General features: G+C 40.4%; 1 protein-coding gene across 7 annotated transcripts in view; it reads left to right on the top strand.

Annotated features, from left to right (window-relative positions):
• PACSIN2 (protein kinase C and casein kinase substrate in neurons 2) overlaps positions 1 to 16,412 on the top strand; it is a 56,317-nt gene extending 39,905 nt beyond the window's left edge. For 5 of the 7 annotated variants that reach the window (XM_058804877.1, XM_058804876.1, XM_058804880.1 and 2 more), the window contains exons 4-11: positions 437 to 672; positions 1,351 to 1,506; positions 2,577 to 2,752; positions 5,199 to 5,319; positions 7,396 to 7,520; positions 8,194 to 8,310; positions 9,259 to 9,455; positions 14,269 to 16,412. In XM_058804877.1, the coding sequence (XP_058660860.1) occupies positions 437 to 672; positions 1,351 to 1,506; positions 2,577 to 2,752; positions 5,199 to 5,319; positions 7,396 to 7,520; positions 8,194 to 8,310; positions 9,259 to 9,455; positions 14,269 to 14,381 (1,241 nt within the window). In that variant the 3' untranslated portion in view covers positions 14,382 to 16,412. The remainder of the gene's footprint in view (positions 1 to 436; positions 673 to 1,350; positions 1,507 to 2,576; positions 2,753 to 5,198; positions 5,320 to 7,395; positions 7,521 to 8,193; positions 8,311 to 9,258; positions 9,456 to 14,268) is intronic. The other 2 variants (XM_058804881.1, XM_058804883.1) reach the window with 2 other exon arrangements.
• The last annotated feature ends 5,093 nt before the right edge of the window (positions 16,413 to 21,505 follow it).

Here is a 21,505-nt window from a genome sequence, read left to right as displayed (position 1 = left end):
TTGAAAAGGGATTCTGAATAACAAGGGGGCACTGACTGTGGGGTAAAAACTGGTAATTAAAGACCTAGGCATTGCTCTAATGGAAGGCTACGGTGATGCTATTTGATATATTCTGGAATAGTTTGTCCTTCCATGGTTATTCACCCTTCAAAAAGTATGTTGAGAAACTAAAGGCAGTTCAAAGGGGAGCTCACATGTGGAATACTGAGAATTGTGGTACAGGGCTAAGGACTCCAGATTAAATGAATATTTTTTTTTCTGGCTTAAAAGTTTGTAATACTCTAAATTTGTATGAAAAAAAAATTGTTCCCTTTTCTAGGTTTGCATCAACATTGTTTACAAGTGAATATAAGTCAATAGTTTCAGGTAGTTTCTTGGGAATATAAGTTCCATGTGGGTGATGGTTACTGAGAATGACACTTTTTGTTGTGTTTAGGCCCACAGTATGGAACAGTAGAAAGGGCTTGGTGTGCTTTTATGTCAGAAGCTGAAAAAGTGAGTGAACTACATCTAGAAGTAAAAGGTTCACTGATGAATGAAGATTTTGAAAAAATCAAGAACTGGCAGAAGGAAGCCTTTCATAAGCAAATGATGGGAGGATTTAAGGAAACCAAAGAAGCAGAAGATGGATTTAGGAAAGCTCAGAAACCCTGGGCAAAAAAGCTGAAAGAGGTACAGCAGTAGATTATGTATTAGATATCCTGTGTTATAATATACTAATGTTTCAAATCTCTATAAGGGAGTAAACTCCCTATTCTTTCTGCTGGACCCTCCTTTCTCTTAAAGATCTCTTGCTTTCTGTCCTCCTCTGAAAATAGATATTTTTCTCTTGGTCTCTCCTAATTTTGGTGAATTCAGTGAAAATCTGGGAAAAGTGAAATTTAAGCTATCATTTTAACACTATCTTATTTCATGCAAGTGAAAGTTATGAATTGCTCAAATAAATGAGGGAAAATGTGTTTGTGGGTTTCCCCCCTCTCATATAACATTATTCCTAAATAATAGGTTGGTAGAAGAAGGGGGAGCAGGTGAACATGAGCATGAGTGAGAAGTGTTTAGTTGGGGACTTTCTGTAAAGCTTTTGTTGAGTCTGTTCCAGCACTTCTCTAAGCTGTTTAAGTGACATTTCTTGTATGGTGATAGAATGCTCCAATGATTTCCTTATGTTGATTCTTATGTGTTTTTCATTCTTTGGCCTAAATGAAAACAATTTCCCCCTCTCCCTCAAAAAAGAAAAATCATCCTGAAAACAAAATCTGACCATTTCTTTATTGCAACATGATTTTATGGCTAAGTTTTTATGGTTGCTGTAGACTGTTCCAGATGCAAAGACTCAAACCCCTTTTGTAGGTGGAAGCTGCAAAGAAAGCTTATCATGCTGCCTGCAAGGAGGAGAAACTGGCTATATCCAGAGAAACAAACAGCAAAGCTGATCCAGCACTGAATCCTGAGCAACTCAAGAAATTACAGGACAAAGTGGAGAGAAGCAAACAAGATGTACTAAAGGTATACTGAATGGTTTTTTGGTTTTGTTTTTTTTTATGCACACCTATAGCTTGTGCATATTTAAGCTCTTTTTTCCTCCTGAATGTGCTGTGAACACCAGTTCACATAGCATAGTCAGTTCCAGTTCTGTACCAAAAGGTTAATTTTCTCCCAAGAATGTGTTCTTGCCAAATTTTTCTTTTCTGAAGATGAATAATGTATGGCCTCTATTTAATTTAAGTACTTTCAGCAGGGCGCTAAGCACAGTAAGCCAGCAAACTTCTAGGGCAGAGTTCTACTTATTTACTAGTGAGGGCTGAGCTATTTCACTCAAGAAGCTCAGAGACAGATGCCTAAAACTTGCTGACAGCTAAGTATGTCATCATTCTTGACTGCAGAATGCATTTTTAAAAAATGAAGCTGATATAATCCACTTAAGTAAATGCTGTTCTGTTATACAGTTTGCTTTATCTCTTCAGTGTGCTGCTACTGAGAGGCTTTTAATGTGTGATGCCTCAAAGATGTCTTTTTCCCTTGAGAATGCTTTTCTGAGATCTGGAATGTTATGTTCCATAAGTTGGGATCTTCTAATTCCTGCCTGTGGACTACTTCTGTAAATTAGTGCAGAGTCTGAGGTTGTATCTGTTAGCTGAGCTCACAGTGTATGCAATTTATGTTCACAAAGATGTATGCAATGTTTGGGGTTTTGGTCATAACTCACAGTACACTATGTAAATTACTAAAGGAGAAAAGACAGCGCTTTAAAAGATCTCCAAATACTTTTAATAACTTGAAAGACTTCCTGCTCTGATTTACTCTGTAGCTCCTTTAGTTTTTAACTTCAGATTTACATTAACATTTATCATGGTTTCTGTTAAAAAGCCAGAGAAGAGGCTTGGAGGTTTATTGTAACTGTTTCTGCAGTTTACTTAGATAATTTTCTTTATGCCCTAAGGTGGGTACAGTGGTCATGAGAAGAGTTTGCAGCCTGGCAACTTGTGGTCTAAACCTCAGCCATTGCTGCATTGATGGGTCTATGTTGCAGGGCACTAATAAAAAATATTGCTAACAGTTTGGTTTTGTACCCCCAGACAAAAGAGAAGTATGAAAAGTCTCTGAAAGAATTAGATAATGCCACTCCTCAGTATATGGAGAACATGGAGCAGGTATTTGAGCAGTGCCAGCAGTTTGAGGAAAAGCGGTTGCGTTTCTTCCGAGAAGTGTTACTGGAAGTCCAGAAACACCTTGACTTGTCCAACGTTGCAAGGTAAAACTGCTAGACTTCAAAATTAATGCTTAATATACTTTTCTGTGGAAACTAATAAATGCTTCAAGTAGATCAGAGTTCAGAGTTCTGATTTCTTTCTAATGTGTTGCTTCAGTTTAAAAGCGTAAGTGAAAGAGATTAATTCTTTGTTTTGTCTAAAATGAGATTAGCACCTATCTCTAACACTTGCCAGAAACAACAGACCCTCATTCTTATGGTGTTTTATAATCAAATATGGTCCAATTAGAAGGGATTCCGCACTTAGAACCAAAAAATGCTGGATCAAAGATTGGGAAAAGAAGGTCTTGGTTTATTATGTGTCTTACATGTTTATTAGAGAATAAACTGGAATTTATTAGTGTCGGACAGCATAAAATTTGTAGTCAGTACATTTATTGTTAAAATATTAGAGCTCAGTAATGAAATTACCTTGATCTGGGGATGAATTTAAGATCCATAAGTTAACCACTGCTCAACTCTTTTCCACCTTAATTTCAAAGTCTGCCCTTTTTACTGTCATGTATATCAAGGATGTCTTGTATTTTGTTCTTTCTGCCCAAGCCCTCACTGTATTCCAAGAAAACTAAACTTTTGCTAGGGAGCTCCAGACACAGGAACACTTGCAATGAGTGCTGTAACCATGGCAGTATTTTGCATCCCACTTGTAACAGCAGAGGTCATGTGCACTCTGCTTAGCACTTCAAGTGCATAAGGAAAAGGAAGAACTGATTTTAACCTGAGGGGTGTCCCAAACGGGCTTGCTATATTGTCACACAAATGTTAATGCTGGCATGAGGAAAGAGGGTGGCACAGAGGCAAGAACAAAAACAGAGCAAGGAATAGGTAAGGGGAAAACCACTTATTTTGGCATCATTACCATTTTGGGTGGCTTCAAAGTTCTTATGGAACTGATGTGGGAAATAGATTCTTTTTGCTGTCAGAGTGGATAGATGATAGAATTGCTGCCCATTTGATTCAGTTTCATCAGCTTAAATGAAACTACAAATCAGAAATAAATGAGAAATAGTTGGCCGAATGAAGAAGGTTGAGGGAAGACCACAGAAAATGACCAAGTGGAGAGGCAATGATTTCCTTTTAAGATCCTTAGAATTCCAGGAGTGATGATAAGCATCAAAGAAAGAACAGAACTAGTAGGGTGAAACCAGGGAAAAAGCAGCTGTAACTGGTGATCTGTTTCCTTATCTTTGCCTCTTCAGTACAGAGAAAAAAGATGTAGAATTAGTCATGAAAAGAAAGTTTGATTTTTAACTGTAATGATGCTAAAGAGCACAGTCCAGAAGATAGCCTGCCATGCTTTCCAGAGATGGAGACCTAAAGTTGTTGTTGATTTAACTGATGGCTGGTAATGATGTATTCCCTTTCTCAAAATACATGCCTCTCTATTGCTTAAATACATTGAAATGACTGCTGATGTAGGAAAAAACCCATACTATGTGTATGTTAAAGCAGTCAAGTATTGTATAGAAATTGAGAAATGTGGAAGTGTATTTTGAGAAAGTTTGACTCCTTGACAATGTAGCACTAATGAATTCTAATTCTAAATTTTGTGTGATCTGGTCTGGAAGGATTTTCACAAATACTCTACCTTGAGTATAATAGCAGCTCAACTATATATAAAGTCATATAATAGCAGTTCTGTGTCTCTTATTTTAAGCCTTGTGACTGTTGGGATATTTTTAAACTCTGAGTTCCATACTGCACCATATTGGTGGCTTTGATATAAATGCATTGTCATGCACATTAGCATGTGCATGGTCTAGGATCAGAGCTGTATCTGCAACATGACTTCTGTTAATGAAAAATAACTAGGGTGAGAGATAAGAAAAAGTAGTAAGGTTCTTTTTCACAGTGTTTGATTCAAATAGTACAGTTAGTAAAATCAGACAGTACCCAAACCAGGAAAAGCAGCTTTCAGATATTATACCTGCATAGGAAAATGTTTAACCCATTTACCTCTGCTGCAGGTTTGGGGGCTTTATTTTTATAATTACTTACAATCCTCACTGGATTAAAACAGAAGTTTTCACAGAGTCCTGTGGACTTAGCACAAAACCAGTTTCTACTGTCTTGTAGATAAGTTTTGAAATTCAAGAAACTTCCAAGACTACATTTCAGTTGTTTAAATACAGTCCTATGTATATATATGTATTTTAATGACAGCCAATTAAATTACACAAGAGTAATAGTTTTTAAATGTGGTAAACAAGGATTTTATGGAGTCATGAACTTTGAGCAAGTTTACTTGTTGGACTACTCTTCCCTTTTTACAGGCTCATAAGAGGTCTGTGAGTTTTTAAAAGTCTATCTTGCTATAAGTTTCTTCAATGCTATTGTGAACTTTAAAATAGATTTTTTTAAAAACTGCTTAGGGATTTGCCATGATTCTAAATGTGATACTAAATTAGAAGACAAATTTGTTTTTCAGTTACAAAAACATCTACCGTGAGCTGGAACAGAATATCAAAACAGCAGATGCTGTTGAAGACTTGCGGTGGTTCAGAGCTAATCAAGGTCCAGGGATGTCAATGAATTGGCCTCAGTTTGAGGTAAGGTCACAGTACTTAAACCACTGAATTGTTTTGTCTACTTTTTTCCTCTTTGCTTTTTGTAATATATAATTCTGATGTAATTCTTAACTTCAAGCTTCCAACACTGAATCTTTTTGTTTTGCAAGTTATATTGTTTTCTTATCTCAGTTTTCACTGGGCCACAACTTTTGGAGGTGATTATGTGGAGCACCTATTTAAAGAGAAAAAGGCTAAACCAGGAAACTACAGTGCCTTTTTCTAAGCTTAAGTGATTACTGAAGTTCTTAGCCATTGTTTAGTTGATACCTCTCTGACACCTGCATATATTATCCTTTATGTTTTACTTTTCCCCTTGGTGGGAGATTTCAGTTTGATTTTCCTTGCTGTTAGCAGGTAATTGTAGCATCTGCTGCCAAGACTCTGAAAAAGTCTGAACTAAACAGTTCAAAATTTGAAATTTGATACTTAGAATTCAATACTGCTCTATTTTAAAAAAGTTCCACCTTTACTCACTTAGTCATTTTATTGCTGGATGCCATTTTTGAAAGAAAGGAGTTTTTCTAACAGTGGTCTGTTACCATGGCCTACAAGAAATATGTACAAAAATGTGTCAGTGCAGATCATACTACTTATGTATGATAGCTAGAAGTGGAATGAGTTGGACCAGAATCATGGGTTTAGTTAAAATAAGTTCTAGAGATTAAATTAATGGAGTGGAAGCATAAACTCTGGAGTGTTTCACTGCTCCCTTATTAACCATAAAGGAAAATAGCACTTGTTTTGAAAATACTGAGTAACTTTAGATTGGAGGTTTGAGGAAGAAAATTCATAACAGTCCTGTAGAATTTCTTTGCCTGAAACACTGAAGTGCAGTTACTTCTGTGTGGGGAAATGACTATCCTTTTTCTTAAACATTATAATTACCTAATTAAGTGCTCCTGTTTCCATTTTCCTAATCAAGTTTTTTCTTGTTTACATGCTACAAGGATGATGTAAGTAAAATGTCATGATCAAATGACTATGAAATTGCATTGTAAACTGCAAATATGCATAGGTCAGTGGTCTTTTAACTGTGGTAACTCAGAAATCCAATATGTATTTTACAAAGTTAAAATAATGAGGTATTTGAAGAACTGTGCAGAATGCACAGGACTGACTCTGCTACATGAGAGTGATAGCAACTCTGAAAACTTCCATTTCCTGATAAAAATATGTATCTCAAATGCCATCTTTTGTATAGCAAACTCTCTCCTGACTTTTTTTACTTTTAAGACTTCGAGGAAGCATGTCTCAGCATAGGATATTTGCTTGCATCCATTTGCTTGCATTTTGTTTTCTGTTGGTTCCTGCTTTGTATCAGTATAGCACATATAGTATAACAGGATAGCAAAGCTTAACTTTGACTTGATGCAGGAGCTGTGTTTTAGGTCTCACCATGCCTGTCCCATCTGCCTCTGAATGGTTCAAAACATCAAGAAGGGTCTGCAAAGGGCATCATTAGTCTTGTCAATACTTGTGTTGATTTGAGCCTTAACTCCTATATATGGCTTTTTAGGACAATGAATTTCACTAAATCCAGAATGAATTACTTTTAGGGCTTAAATCTTAGGAACGGATTTAAATTAGCTTCTTCTTTGTAAGTCATCTGAGAGTTGTTCTTGAGAAGTAAGCCCTCTCTTACAATGCCTTTTTTAATTGAATGTTAGAGTTATCTTTTAAAGCCAGATGTCTTGGCATTATTTGAAACTGTAAGCCCTCACAGTACATCTTTTAAATATCTGTCCTGGCCAGCTCTTTTGATGGCTCCAGTTGTGTGCCACATGTCTGGTATTTTAAGTCTTTTCAAGGGACTCAGAATACTAAACAGGGAAGTGCGGGTAGCTGGGATTTTGTGAGTAGCACAGACACCTGTTTGCACTACTGGAGTGGGAACCAGATGAGAATTGTACATGAAATGTTTGGAGTGAGTTGTCTTTAGTAATTATGGATAGTGCTGTATATATAGATGTATGTTCCATAAGTCAGTCTGAAAATTAAATGTGGTAATTACTTGTTTAATTAAATTTCTCAATCACGTTTTGCATTCGTTGGTAGGAGTGGTCTGCAGACCTGAATCGCACTCTCAGCAGAAGAGAAAAGAAGAAGGCTTCTGATGGAGTGACTCTGACTGGCATCAATCAGACAGGAGAACAAGTTTCACAGCCTAACAAACATAGCAGGTAGCTTTTTTTATGCCTAAAAACACTAACTGGAAGATTGTTGCCTTCAAATGCACTAAGCTCTACAGGATCAAAAAGTCACTGTCCAATCAAATGATAAATGATAATTATCTGCGAGCATTTTTAGTGATGTCTCTGCATTTCACAAATAAATTTGGAAATTATTCTTCATTTTATAGCTCTCTTTCCATTGGGAGCTGAAAGAAACCAAGCTTCATGAGAAACTGAACTTTCTGTACTTGATCTGGTGGTCTCTTCCTACCTTCCCACCTCTAGAAATGACAATAATACTTTGAGGTCTTAGTTTGCAAAACATTTAGTCACACCAGAATTCTGGATGTGATTAATACAAAACTGTTAACATCAACTGCTTTAAAAAGGAATGAAGCTGGCCAGAAAAATTGCATTGCCTTTTATTGCAGGCAGTAGGAAAAAAGAAATTGTGGTCTACAAAAGATATTCTAATTGTGGAGGAATGCTCCATATGTGAGACTTTCCAAGCTTTCTTGAGCCTTCTGCTGCATTTGATAGATGTTTTGGTTTTGTTTAGTTGTTTATTTAAATCTTTTTGACTGAAGGAGGGGTCTGCTAAGAAACTGCTTAGTGGGACACCAGTGGTAGTGTTCTCTTATACAGATAGGGTCACCATAATGCTTTTTCTTTTCCAAATTAGCAGTCTTAGTGTCCAGAGTAACACAGTGCAGTCAGTACAATCAAGTTACAATCCCTTTGAAGATGAAGAAGATACTGGGAGTACTGTCAGTGAAAAGGAGGACAATAAGATCAAAAAGTTGGTGAAATGTTGTTTTTTAATTGTTTTCACATTTGCACTTTCTCTATCCAGGGTTTTCTATTTTCGGTTTCTATAACACTACGCTGGTCAGTGCATGATGAGTTTTTAAGCAGTTGTGTAAGCAACACTGTAACCTAACTTGTCTTTCCTAACAGATGCCATATCTGTTGCTTCATCTTTGGTTTCAAACTACTGTGGTTATTGGCAGTTGCTAACAGAACTGCTGTTGCTTTTTTTCCCTTCCTTTCCCAGTCCTATAAAATGTTAAAACTGATGTGTTTTTCTAGCGAAACTGCTTCTGGAGCTTTACTGCTCTGTGTCTTCTCACTGAATAAATCTGCTTTTAAGATGCTTTCTTTTTTTGTTTAGGACCTTCTCGAGCAGCTGCCTGTTGCTTCAGTGTACACTCTAGGGATATTCCACTCTATTAACTGGCATGTGCATGCTGAACAGTGAACTTCCCTTTAAATGATGAACTTGTTGCAGTATAATGAAGTTCTTTATTGGTGGATTACAATATAGAAAAAATGTTGGAAGCTATTGTAGAGGTGCACAGTGGTTTGGGAGGAAGGTTCTGCAAAGCAATTTAAATGTCTTACCTAAACCAGATAACCCCTCTCATTGACTGTGGCATCCCTTTTACCTTTCCAGAGTAAATAATCTCATGGATTATATGGATTTTTTTGAGAGAGAGGTCCTTTGAGTTTGTGGGGAGATTGACATGTGTGTTAGTTTTTCCTTTTTGTAACTTTTTAAATGCTTTGCAAGAATGTTTTTATTTTTTAATGGGGCATTGTCAGTTAAAGATAGATAAGAAGATACCAGAAGGAAAGTTTCAAAGCTGGGCTTTAGAGTGGAGTTTAATCATATTCAGGGTTGTCTTAATGGTGTTTCTAGTCTCCTGTTTTAAAAGTGGAAAATAATAACTTCAAATTTGATTTTCAGTGTTAGCAGCTATGAGAAAAACCAAAGCTACCCTACAGATTGGTCTGATGAAGAGTCCAACAACCCCTTCTCCTCCACTGATGCAAATGGAGACACCAATCCCTTTGATGAAGACACCCCTCCTGCCATGGAGGTGAGAGTACGTGCACTCTACGACTATGAGGGCCAGGAGCAGGACGAGCTCAGCTTTAAGGCTGGTAAGTTTGCAATGTTCACTTTAAAATATTTATCACAAAGGAGAAAGGCAATTTTTTCTCTCTTGACATTTTATTTTCTCTGGATTCTCTGGGTGTACAATTCCACATGCAGGATCCTATCTAACCATCATCCCTCCTACCAATACTTTTTGGTCTCCCCTGTTTGGCAGCACTGACTCCTAAGCTCTTTGAAATGTGTTGAGTTGCCTCTGAGATGCTCCTTTCTTCCTATCTTAAGTGAAACAAAACTATCTGCAGAACTGAAAATCCTCTCTCTCCCTTTTCTTCCTTGATGACAGTAACAGCTGCTGCTTTTAGCTGTCTGGAAATGCCAACCCTACAGAGTTGTTTTTTAAAGGAAAATACCACAGCAGCTATTCTTTTATTAAATCAACTGATACCTTCTCTGTTTAAATGAAAAGCATCCAATTTTTGGCATCCAGCTTTCTGCACTGCTAACTTTTTAAGGTTGAAAATTTAGCCATGGACAGATACCTTTTAAACTGTCTCTGTTCACCCCTCTTCAGTGTATGTTAAGCACAGGGATTGTCTTTACCTGGGTTTTTTCAGTCTTGTGTTGTATTAGGGTACATTTAGTACACCTCTTCCTTCTTAAGGTGTTGTATCTCCCTTGAGCCCTAAACCCTTTTTTCCCTCACTGTTACAGGAGTTGAGGGAACAGAATAGATGCAGCTGATGGGGGAGACCCATCACACAGTTTCCACACACAGGGAGGTGACATCAGGGTGTGATGGCTGCACACCACAGGTGCTGCTGCCTCCAGCTGAAATCTACCCCCTGTTCATGACTTTCAAGCCAGTTGTGCAGCTGTCTTGCCCAGAATTGCAGGAGACATTTTCCAGCCAAGAATTCAAGAACAAGATTGCAGGAGTAGTTTAGCAAAAGCAAGCAGAACTTCACTTTGTGCAAATGAGAGAGATAGACACTCTTTGAGTTTGTCTCTTTTCCTATTTGCTTGTCATTTATTCCCATCTCCTGTAATAGAAAAACAGGATTCAAGTGTTGAAAAGAAACTCCAGAAAGATTTTGTCTGCCTCCCTTTCAACTAGGGTTACTTCAAGTTAGTGCTACTTCTATACCACCTGCTGTGGTTCTTAGGTGGATGTTAGGGCTTAAAGTTAGGAAACCAGACCATGTTGTAGCTAATCAGGGAACTGCAGGATGTCTGTTCTGCTGATGAAGGGGCTGCTCAGAATAGTGTGTCATATTCTAAATGCAGTTTGTGCTTTCTGAACCAAACACCCCCCAGCTCAGGTGGTGGTACTGTGCCTTTAACTCACCATTTTCCTTTATTGTTAGTGAAACCACTGAACATCTGACTTTTCTTCTTTGTAGACAAGTATTGTAGGCTTCCAGAGTGGAGGAATGGGTTACTTGTCCGTGAACTTTGCTGAATTGTGCCCTGACAGAAGTTCAGTAGTAACAAAACATCCGGTACTTCTGTGTAATGCACACAAGCCGAAAGTTACTTTTCATTCTATAGACTTTACCTGCTCTGTTTTTCTCAGCAGGGGATGGAAGCATGCTAATCCTCTTGAAATATATCTCTGGTACCTGTGAAGCAGCAAGGGTTTAAGTAATGAGTATTTCCTTGGCAAAACCATGCAGTGTTTATATACACAGATATAATGGTTTATATACACAGATGTAATGGTTAAATACAAAGTCAGGTGGTGTGTGCTGGAGTACCAGCTGTGTCACTTGCATTAAACCACTGAACCAAGTGGCTCTCACTGTGTGAGGTCTGTAGAAATAAAGCAGAGGAGCTATGAACTGTGAGATATATGCAGACTTCACTTAAAAAGAGTTCAGTACTTTGAAGGAAGAGCGTTAAAGAATATTACAACACCAAATGATGTCATTGATACAGTTGTAGGAAAGGGATGATGTGCTAGACCATGACTTCCCTTAGAGATGCTGAATTAATAGGATGGCTACTTAGTTATTAGGCAGAAGTGTTAGTGTGACTAGCTTTACATTGAACATACAAAAAACTAAGGAAAAGAACTTACTAGGTCAGGTGGGAGCCAATTTAAAATGTACTCAATCCTGTGTTCCTCTGTAGATATCTCTAGGCTCCTAAGCAGCTGTCAACAGAGGATTAATACATTTTAAGGATTGTTCAAATGTACATGGATATTCTCAGATAGGATTTCCTTGGGTATTCAAAGAATTTACCTACAAAATGCTTCTAAATGCATCTTACAGAATATATGCTGTCACGGTTTGATGCTGGTGCAATGCCAGTGCTCCCATGAAAATATATGCTCCCTGATGCCTGCTGTGAGATGTGACCAGGAATAGAGCAAAGCAGGCTCCAACTTAGGAATAAAGAAGAAAAACTTTATTAACTTACAACTATATGTAAAAAGAAACACACACAGAACTCAATTAAAACCTTCCAAAACCATTCCTTCTCCCCCCACCAAATTTCCAATACATCCACCCCTCAGATCATCAACTCTCAGTCCATCACAAGCCTTTAGATAATCAATTCTCAGTTCATCAAGGAGAGAGGAGTCCCTCTTGTGCCATAGGCTTCCCCTGGAGACACAGTTGAGACCTCTTGTGTTTCCATGTCACACGTGGCACCGCCCAGAGATCATTTGCCATCGTGACATCTTCCTTCCATGCCCAGTGCTCTCACCACTGTGCATGGACCACAGCTGCTTCTAGGGTTCCCCTTTTAAGGATGCTTTGTCCAGTTCCAAAAAAAGCACAGTCTCTCACTTTTGGGACACCAGTCCCCCCCAAATTCACCCTCTGGGGCCGAGGGGTCTCGAGAACAGAGATCTTCTTCTCCTTCCCTAAAGACGGAGGGCACCAACCACCCTCCTCACCCATCGCCTCTGTTCACGCACTCCTTCACATCACATCACTGCACTCTCCTGGCTCCAAGCCATTGCCTCCCCCTAAATGCAGTCTCTGTGTCACAGGAAAAATGGTTCTGTCCATGGCTATACAAGAAAAGTCCAGCCAAAGGCCATTCAATCACCTCCACCCACCCAAGATTCTTCTCAACTTCTCTCGTGGCCCATTTTCTCTTATCTCATCTCAATCTCTCTTCTCATTCAACTCCAGGAGGATCCTCATTTGTAAGGTTTCCATCATTCAAGAAAAGGGTTAAAAATCTCAGGCTCTCTGTCCCGAACTCCCACAGCAGGGCAGTGTCTCCCCCTCTCTCTCTCTCTCCCTCTCCCTCTCTCTCCTGGGGTGGGGTGTGACTGCCCGATGCGTCTGGGTGCTCCTCCACCCTTCCATCCTGCCGGGGCCTTCACCTCCCCTCTCTGCCCCAGGCCCGGCCTACCTCACCCAGCCCATGGCTTCCCCTCCCCGCCCAGGCCGCAGCCAGGGCAGCTCTGACCTCTTTCACCAAGGGAACCCAAGAGAGCTTCCCCCACTGGGAGTGCTCTGCTTTTAACCCCCTGTGTTCTCAGAGGCGTATCCATGTCCTCAGTGGCCACACCAGGTGCCAATATTCAAATCTGAGCACCCATTGGTTTGACCACAGCATCCCAAAAAACTCAATTCCTTTTCTAACCAGGACACATGCTCTGCATGGTGTCCATTAAATGTACTTTAGTACACAAAACTCGGTTTTTTTAGTGGAGTACCTTTACATCTGGTGCTTTTTGTTTTGTTTCTTCTCCTGGCAAACAGCTGTAGGAGGCTTCCAAAGAGCAAGAATAACTTGATTCATATCCTATGAGAGGTTTCATAAGCATGTAAGAGGATGGGACATAGTTATTTACAATATGTCTGTCTCGCCCTCCTGTGGCCTTCAGTGGCTGAGAATAGTGACAGTAAAGGTTGTCCCTGCTATGTTGTCAGAGTATGTTATTGTGTGTTCTGGTTTTATCATCACAGTGGTTTCATTGTAACTGCTGTGCAGATGACACTTAAAAGTGTTAATATTTTCTTAGGCCTCCAGGATCACCAAGTTTCCAAGCCAAGTTTTGATACAAATGCATTTGTTAGGGCATACTGTCATTGAAATGTGAAATTTGAGTGCTCTTTGTTTCCACTCTTTATTAACACACGCTTCATGGAAGGTTTGAAATTGTTCACTCCCATTCTGCAGCACTAGAAAAAGTGGAAAAGTTGTAACATATTTCCATAAACCAAATAGAGTCTGAAGTGCCAAACATTTGTTCACAATGGGTATTTATTAGTTTTCTGATAAAAACTAGAAGAGATGAAACTTTAACCTTTTTATGGAAGAGAAAAGCTATAAAGATAAGTATCTTGAGAAGATTTAATAGGAGCCTTGTCTATTTCTACCAAAAAAATTATAGTCCTTAGGCTAGTTTATATTCTCCTAAATGACACCAAGACTCTCTACTATTTGAGACTGTAATAAGTGATTAATATATTCATCATCTGTTTCCTATTGCTAAGATAAAACACACATCAGTTTTATCTAGGGAAAACATTTGACACAAATTAGTTGCACAGGAGGAAAATAATTGTTACTTAATGTGGCCTTTTTTGCCTGGCTGAGGTGGAGCCTTCCTTTGCTCCTATGGAGCATCTTGGAGTCTGCAGGCTCTCAAAAGTCAAAGTATTCCCTGAGGATGTGCAATATCAGGTGTGCATTGCGGTCAAAATGAAGTTATCTTATAGTTTAGACATTTATGAATGGATAATCTGGAAATTAGCAAGCAAATTCTGAGCTGTTTAATCTCTGTAGCATTTTCTTCCATGTTTTCCTTAAAACCTTAAGACAATAAGCCAAATGAAACATGTATTTGACTTTCACTGAGTTGGGGAAAATGTTCCTTCTTTTCTTCAGGGGATGAGTTGACCAAAATAGAGAATGAGGATGAGCAGGGCTGGTGCAAAGGACGCCTGGACAATGGACAAGTTGGTTTGTACCCAGCAAACTATGTGGAACCAATCCAGTGACAAAGGACAAAATAAACACAGAAGTGTCACAAGAGCTCTGTAGGCCTGTACAGTGTATTTAGGTGAAGTGAGAGGAAACTGAATGGATGTATAGAGTGTATATATTTTAATGAAATGTGAGAGCTTGATACCCAAATAAGGCTGAATGAAAGACAAAAGCTTGACATTGATCTCACACCTTGTACCCAATGCAAAGGAGAGGAGTAAGGCTGAAAAATAGTATGATAGGAAAAATACTTTTTAAACTTTTTCTTCCCACATGGTCTGTTATTGTGGATCCTAAATGTTTTTGCATTTTCTATGCTTATGCCTCATCCTACCCCAGGTATGTGGCTTATGCTCACTTTTGTTTAATCAGTTATTTTAAGTGACCTTTCAGTAACTTGCAACTTGAATTTTAAAGATTGATAAGAACAAATAAAGAATTAACTATAATGTCTGAAAGATGCAGTATTTTTTTATTTAAATGCTATGTAGTTAAGCACCTTTTTTATGCTTTATCAATTAATACTTAAATTATGACATAGATTTAGTTACCATTTGACTGAATGAAAGCTTTTTCCATGTTGTAGTAATCTTCCTGTGTTGTCAGCATGGCTTGAAGTTGTAAATGGAGTTGTAAAACAAAATTCTGTATTTAATAAATATCTGTTACAGAAGGTTATTTGTAGCAGAGATATCTGCAGGTGTCGTGGGTTGGGATTCTATTACAAATGTTCTTTATGTGGGTTGACACTTGAACTAAGAGTTTTCCATCTAGATCTTAAGTGGCATTCAAGAGAAATATGAATTATGCATAAGCCCCAGAAGAGTGGCTATTTCCAGCACATGTTTGCAGGGAAAAAAAAATCTCCTTTTAACTGCTAATGATTTTTGGGTGATTTGAAATGTTAAATCTGTGAAGGCTGATTATCTTGAACAGAGAAGACTGTAAAATAGACTAAATGCTTTTATTAATAGCCTATCTATTTTGTGTATATGTACATATGATTTGATATTCCAGAATATGAAGAGCATGGCTATTAGTTATCAAGCCTTTTGGTGTCAATAAGATTTAGACTATTTTAAGAGTTTAAATTATAGGTATATTTAAATCTGCTTTCCTGCCATATTCATTACTGTATCATAGACAAAGTATTCTGTGATAAGATTTTTCAGAAGTACAGTAAATACACTAATATACTCAAAATCAGTATTTGTGGGTAAATTAATGAGTCAAAGTATAAACTAGCTTTAGTCCAAACATGGATTATTGTAGCAGAACACTGTAAAATCTACATTTGTTTGCAGTTACAACTTGGCCAGCTGTAGTTGTGTCAAATATTCACTTGTGACATTGAAAACTGGGTTGTAAAAACTACAGCAGATCTGTGTTAAAGCTAAGTATCAGGTAAGTAGATTTGCCATGTTAGGAAGCTACACTGTAATGAAGTTAACAAATCTTTTTTGAGGTAACTATAAAACACTGTTGGTAATCTTGGACCCTATAATTTTTGAGCTTATAGATATATTTAGTCATTATTTTCAGTGAATCCAAATGTGCAAGCTTAGAAAGTGGATGTATGTATATGTCTGTCAACAAAAACTTAGCAACATATTTGTTCATCCACAGGACAGTTGCTAAAATTGTCAGGAATTACTGGTTTGGGTCTCTGTGTTGTAAAATATTTTAGAAAACAATAAAGTCTGTTAATCTCTTAAATACACAGAATGCACCTTTTACTATTTCAATGTGTGTCAAAGCACAAATAATCTGTGCATTTCATTGCAATTCATAGTGACAAAACCTGCATTGTGTAAAAGAGCCACAAGCAGGAGTGTGACATGGGTGACATTGTGCCATTTGCAATAAAGGGAGGTGCCGTGCACAGGAATTCTTGGCAAAACATTCCAGCAAAATCTTCATGGGAGAAGAGAAAACTGTCTTTTATGGGTTACAGAGTCCACTGTGATGCTGCTTTCTGTGGTGTTGTCAAGCCTCAGATAGCGTGGGTGAGCAGCTGAGCTTTTTATTTCTTCTTAAATAAAGTATCTGAATATTTTCTGCCTTTGAGTTTTCTTGTTGACTGGCAGTGATTAATGTAGTGCTGTTAGTGACAGCTGGCTGAGGGTTTTCTGTCATCTCCCCCATCAACACCTGCTGAGCAGCAGATCCCAGAGGAGCACAAACACGGGCACAGGGTCTGTTTGGAGGCCTGGCACCAGTGGTGTCCCCAGGATTAGCTGTTTAATATATTCATCAGTGCCTTGGGGTGGCTCAGTGGTGGCACAGAGCTGAGAGGAGCAGCCAAACCCCCGGGGCTGCACAGCCCTTCCCAAGCACCTCAGCAGGGTGGAGAGATGGGTGGAGGAGCCGTCTGAAATCCAGAGAAGGAAATGCAGGGTCCTGCACCTGGGCAGGAATAACCCCGGGCACCAGGACAGGCTGGGGGTCCTGGTGGGCAGAGAGCTGTCCCTGAGGGCAAGGACACCTGTCAGAACTCTGTAAGGGACTTTGGCAGGTGTTTCACACTGTCATCCTGAGTAACTTACTAAATAATCAATAAATAATCAACTGCCACCCTTCTGCTCAAGGTTTATTAAATCTACAAGTCCATTCAGGAATCCCTCTGGAGGACACACAGGTATCCTCCCACTTTATTACTGTAGTCAATAAGTGATTAAATGTTCATTTAGTTCATAGCAGTTTACTTCAGCTTTTGTGAAGGACATTAGCAAGAACTCTTTGAACATCCAAGTCACTTGTTACGTCAGCTAGATCATCTTGACACATGAAATCTCCAAGCCTGCAGGGTAAAACACCAGATCACTTGTGAAGCACTGTGGTGATAGACACTTCTACAATCTGTAAGCAGAAAACACTGAAATCTGACTGCCCTGGCAGAGATAAAATGTGGCAAAGGCAGGTGGGTTTTGCAGTGGGGTGCTGCATGCAGCTGGAGCTTTGTGAGTCTCTTTTAAATCCCAGTAAATAGCAAGAGCTTGGCCTTGCACTGGCCATGGTGTTAGGATGTAGACCCTTCCCAGAGTGGAGAGCTCCATGAAACCTCACCTGTTTGAAGTGATTATGCTTCATGATATTATCAGGACAAACACTGCATTAGTATTAAATTCTCCGTTCTCGGCCTGCTGTCTCTGTGTGGTTAGACTCAGGATGGCCTTGAGGCAGCCCGTGCTCCAAAGGACAAAAGGAGTCTTCAGATTTTTCAATTTTTCAGATTTTCTTCAATATTGTTTATTAATTCTTATCTACAAAGTTGTCTCCCAGCCTGACAGAGGTCTGCACAGCAAGACAGCCATGGGCACACTGACCTCCCTCTGGGTGGTCGTCTATTTTTATACTAAAAACTACGTATAAGATATTTACCTTTACCTTCCAATACCTTTTACCCTTATTGACAAGTGCAGATTTAGTGTGAACCAATCCCAAAGTGCCACCATCACCATCAAAGATGGATGGCAAGAAGGAGAAGGAGGAGGACAGGACACGCCCTAATTCCTCCATCTTGTCTCCTAAAACCCCCCTGTACCAAAATTTCAAAACCTATGTTTTCACCCTGTAATTAATCAATCCCTTCATCACTTATCCCCAAGTGGTCCTCTCGTCCTCACACAGGTGGCACATCCCATGCAGGGTCAAAGTCTAACCACCAAGCACTTCTGGCAACATTCCAGGATTTCCAAGCCCCCCAAGGGTTATCTCGGCAACTCTGGACATCAGGAGTGATGTGCTGAGTTCCCACACTAAATAAAAAAATTGAACTGTTTTCATCAATTGGTTTTTAATGTAGATCTTAAACTTCATTTCCATGTCCTGGGAGAAACATTTGAATGCTTCATCTTTCTCTTCTAGGGAAGGCTTTTTCTGTATGAATTATTTGTACTCAGTGATACATCTGTGGCTGCTGTCCCTTTGAGGTCACCATTTGCAGAGGGCTGGCCTGAAACCTGCTGGACTGCAGTTGTCATGAGGCAACATATTTACAGCATGGCTGTGAGCAGGGACAAACTTTGCTCAGTGTGACTGAGCATCAAGGGGCATCAAGCAGAATTTGTACTTACCTAAGGGACCCTTTGGCTCTGAAAAGCAGTGAAGATGTAGCTGGCATGGCCTGGGACTGTACCTATATCCCACCATTTCTCAGCTGCACCATGAGGAGAAACCAAACAAGGAGGGAGGCTTAATAATAACTGGCAAACAGCACTGATAGAATTGTACAGAACTAAAAGCTTTGAGTATTGGAAATAGCAGCAAATGTTTTGGACCTTTGAGAAAGTAGCTGTTCACTGAGGCTGTAATGGCACACAACTCCAGGCAGATGCAAGTGCCAATTTCTGGTTACCAAATCAGCCAAAGAACAGACTCTTCTCAGGAGATGATCCCAAATGGTTCTCCCTTGTATTTCTATGCCCTGGCAGGGCTGTCTGGCCAGCTGCAGGAGCCCAAGCCTTGCTGTGGCAGTTGGATAGGTGAGAGTAGGAGAAGATTACTTTTCCTGTGCTTCATCAGCTCATGGAGCAGTCCTTGTGCCCAAAAAATGCCCAAATAATACAGGAAGAACCCCTCCATTTCTGAATGGCTGTGCAGAAAAGGGGATTAGCGCAGGATCAGTCAGGGAGGAAGGGCTTCCAAATGTCTTCAAGTCCCATCTCTGGCTCAGCACTGAACTTGGGACAGGTTGCTGAATGTTGCTGACAACCCAGGAGAGAGTTTGCACAGCTGCTGTGGGCAAACTGCTCCAGTATGTGACTGTCCCCATCATGAAACCGACTCCTCTTGGTATCAGATTGGAGCTGTGCTCTGGGTTAGTGTGAATTCAGAGCCCTTGGCTTTTGATTTGCAAACCAGCACTCCCCCATCACACTCTGGCAGTGAATTGCTCCCATTTACACGTGATTAGAGGGCTCCCCATGCAGGGCAGGCTGCACTTGCCAGGTGAATATTTCTGAGCATACACATTTAACAGTGCTCCTCCATTTATCTGTTTGTCAGACCAGCTGGCATGGAAGCAATTATTAAAGTGTTCCCTTGTGCTCTGGGAATACAAATATGTCTTCTGGCCATCCTTGGAAACCACCAGCAAGATGTGGTATTGCCACACTGAGGTACAATTGGCAAAGTAGCTCTTGTGGGCAGCTTTCCCACCACTGCAGCTGCTCTCTCTGTGCTTTCCCTCTTTCTGCACTCCACTCAAATCACAAACTTGCTGAAGAATGAGACACCCACCTCTATTCCCTAGAAAAATTCATCGCTTTCGAGGGTTTATTCTGTTGGCTTCCTTTAGATCAGTTTGCTTCTCCCCTGGGGCTGGACAATCACCATTTGGGGGAGAATAGGATACGGGGGGTATTTCCAAAATGTCTTGAACAAATTGGTGTTCATTCTCATGGCAAGGGAAATGACAGCACAACACACCATGGATAGTACCTGGGAAGGAATCTGTGGGCCTTGGATTGATTTTGTCAAGATGAAACTCTGCTGAGAGTTTAGGACATAAACAGTACCAGGCCAGGGGAGCCAATGATGTTCACAGTGCTGGTCTGCTACTGGGTCTGAGTAAGAACCTGCATTGTTCACCAAATTAGAGAACACTCAGTGCCTAATCCACAGCCACCCTTGAAGGTAAATTGTCTGGTTTGGGAGTTTTTTGTTTGGTTGTTTGGATTTACTTTGGGCTTTTTTTTTTATTTACTCAATGTGCAGAGCAGCCAGTGAATTGTAAGTACTGCCTTTTCCTTGCTGGAGATGGACCAGCTCATCCCTTCCTTCATGTTCTCCATTCTCTATGTTACCTGTCTTCCACAGCCTGGAGGCTGCTCTGTGATTGCAGGACCTGCTGAGCTCCTTCCAGTTCCCAGACAGAGATGCTTTTATTCCATCTTGTCCAGAACTCATCTCCTGGCAATCAGCTGAGCTTGCAGGAATCTGCCACAGAGTGAACTGCAAACCTTGGGACAGAGGTGCAGAGTGTTTTGAGCACTGCCATGGGCTCATTCCCCTCTGGCTGCCTGCATGGAGACCTGTGGGCTGCCTGCACAGCGTGGATTTGAACAGCAGCAGCTTTTTGACATCCCAGCTTGGGACAGAGAGGTACCACTTGCTGAGACAGGTCAGCAAAGACAGATGGACAGCCTCCCTGTGGTGTTACTTGCCTTTGGCTCCCAGAGATGCATTTTGGGGTCTCTGGACAGTGCAGTGGCAGCACCTTGGGTTTTTTGATGTTAAAAGTCCCAATTAAATGGCAAGATTGTACTGCTCTTTTTTTTTTTGTTTGTTTTGTTTTGTTTTGTTTGGTTTGGTTTGCTTTGGTTTGGTTTTTTTTTTTTTTGATTGGTTGGTTGGTCTTGGTTTTTGTTATATTTTTAAATCCTTGCCATGGTAACTTGTGCCTGACTCCTGTGGATAAGCCAGGAGCTGCAGGGTCAGGGCACACCTCTGGGTTGCCAGTGTGGGGCCAGCGCTTGGCACACGCTCCTGCAGAGATCCCTGTCCCCGTGCTGGGGACTGTCCCAGTGCCCTCTAGGGCTGCCCTGAGCAGCGTGGCCAGGACTGGCAGTGACCCCAAACAACTTCCCCAGAGACCAGTAAGAACTGGGGCTTCTGAGCTGCTGGGGGAGACCAGGGATCTGCTGATGTAGGCAAGGAAGGTGCTGCAGACTGGAGGCTGGGGCCAAAGCTTTGGAACTGATTACTTAGACAGCTGGATGGCCCAGTCTGTGGAGGGGAGGGGAACCCAAAACCTGTGCTTGCAATGGGGTAGAAGGTGTAACAAGGAAAGGGCCTATCACAGAGAAGACATTTTGCAAACTCCTGAAATTCAGTGGCACTGAAGAGAACTGGTAGCTCTGTAAGGCCACTGTGATGCTTTTTCTGTATTGGTGTCAGAAGAGAATTAGAAGTGTCTCCCACACCTGGTGAGGGTGGAAAGCCTGAGGATGGAGAGCCTCAGACAGTTCCCCTGTACTGACCTCACCCCCATGCAGGACTGCAAGGTGGGTTGGTACCTGTGGTTGCTCAAGCAGGTCTGTCTCTTGTCACAGCAGATGTCACTCAGGAATTTAGTGCTGCTATCAGCAAAGCCACCTCAGCACATTGTGTGCTGCCACTGTCAGGGGGTCAGTGG

This window comes from Ammospiza caudacuta, chromosome 5 (genome assembly GCF_027887145.1).
Source record: "Ammospiza caudacuta isolate bAmmCau1 chromosome 5, bAmmCau1.pri, whole genome shotgun sequence".
Lineage (NCBI taxonomy): Eukaryota > Metazoa > Chordata > Aves > Passeriformes > Passerellidae > Ammospiza > Ammospiza caudacuta.
The sequence above is the reverse complement of the archived record's forward strand: the minus strand, read 5'-3'. Positions and strand labels throughout refer to the sequence as shown.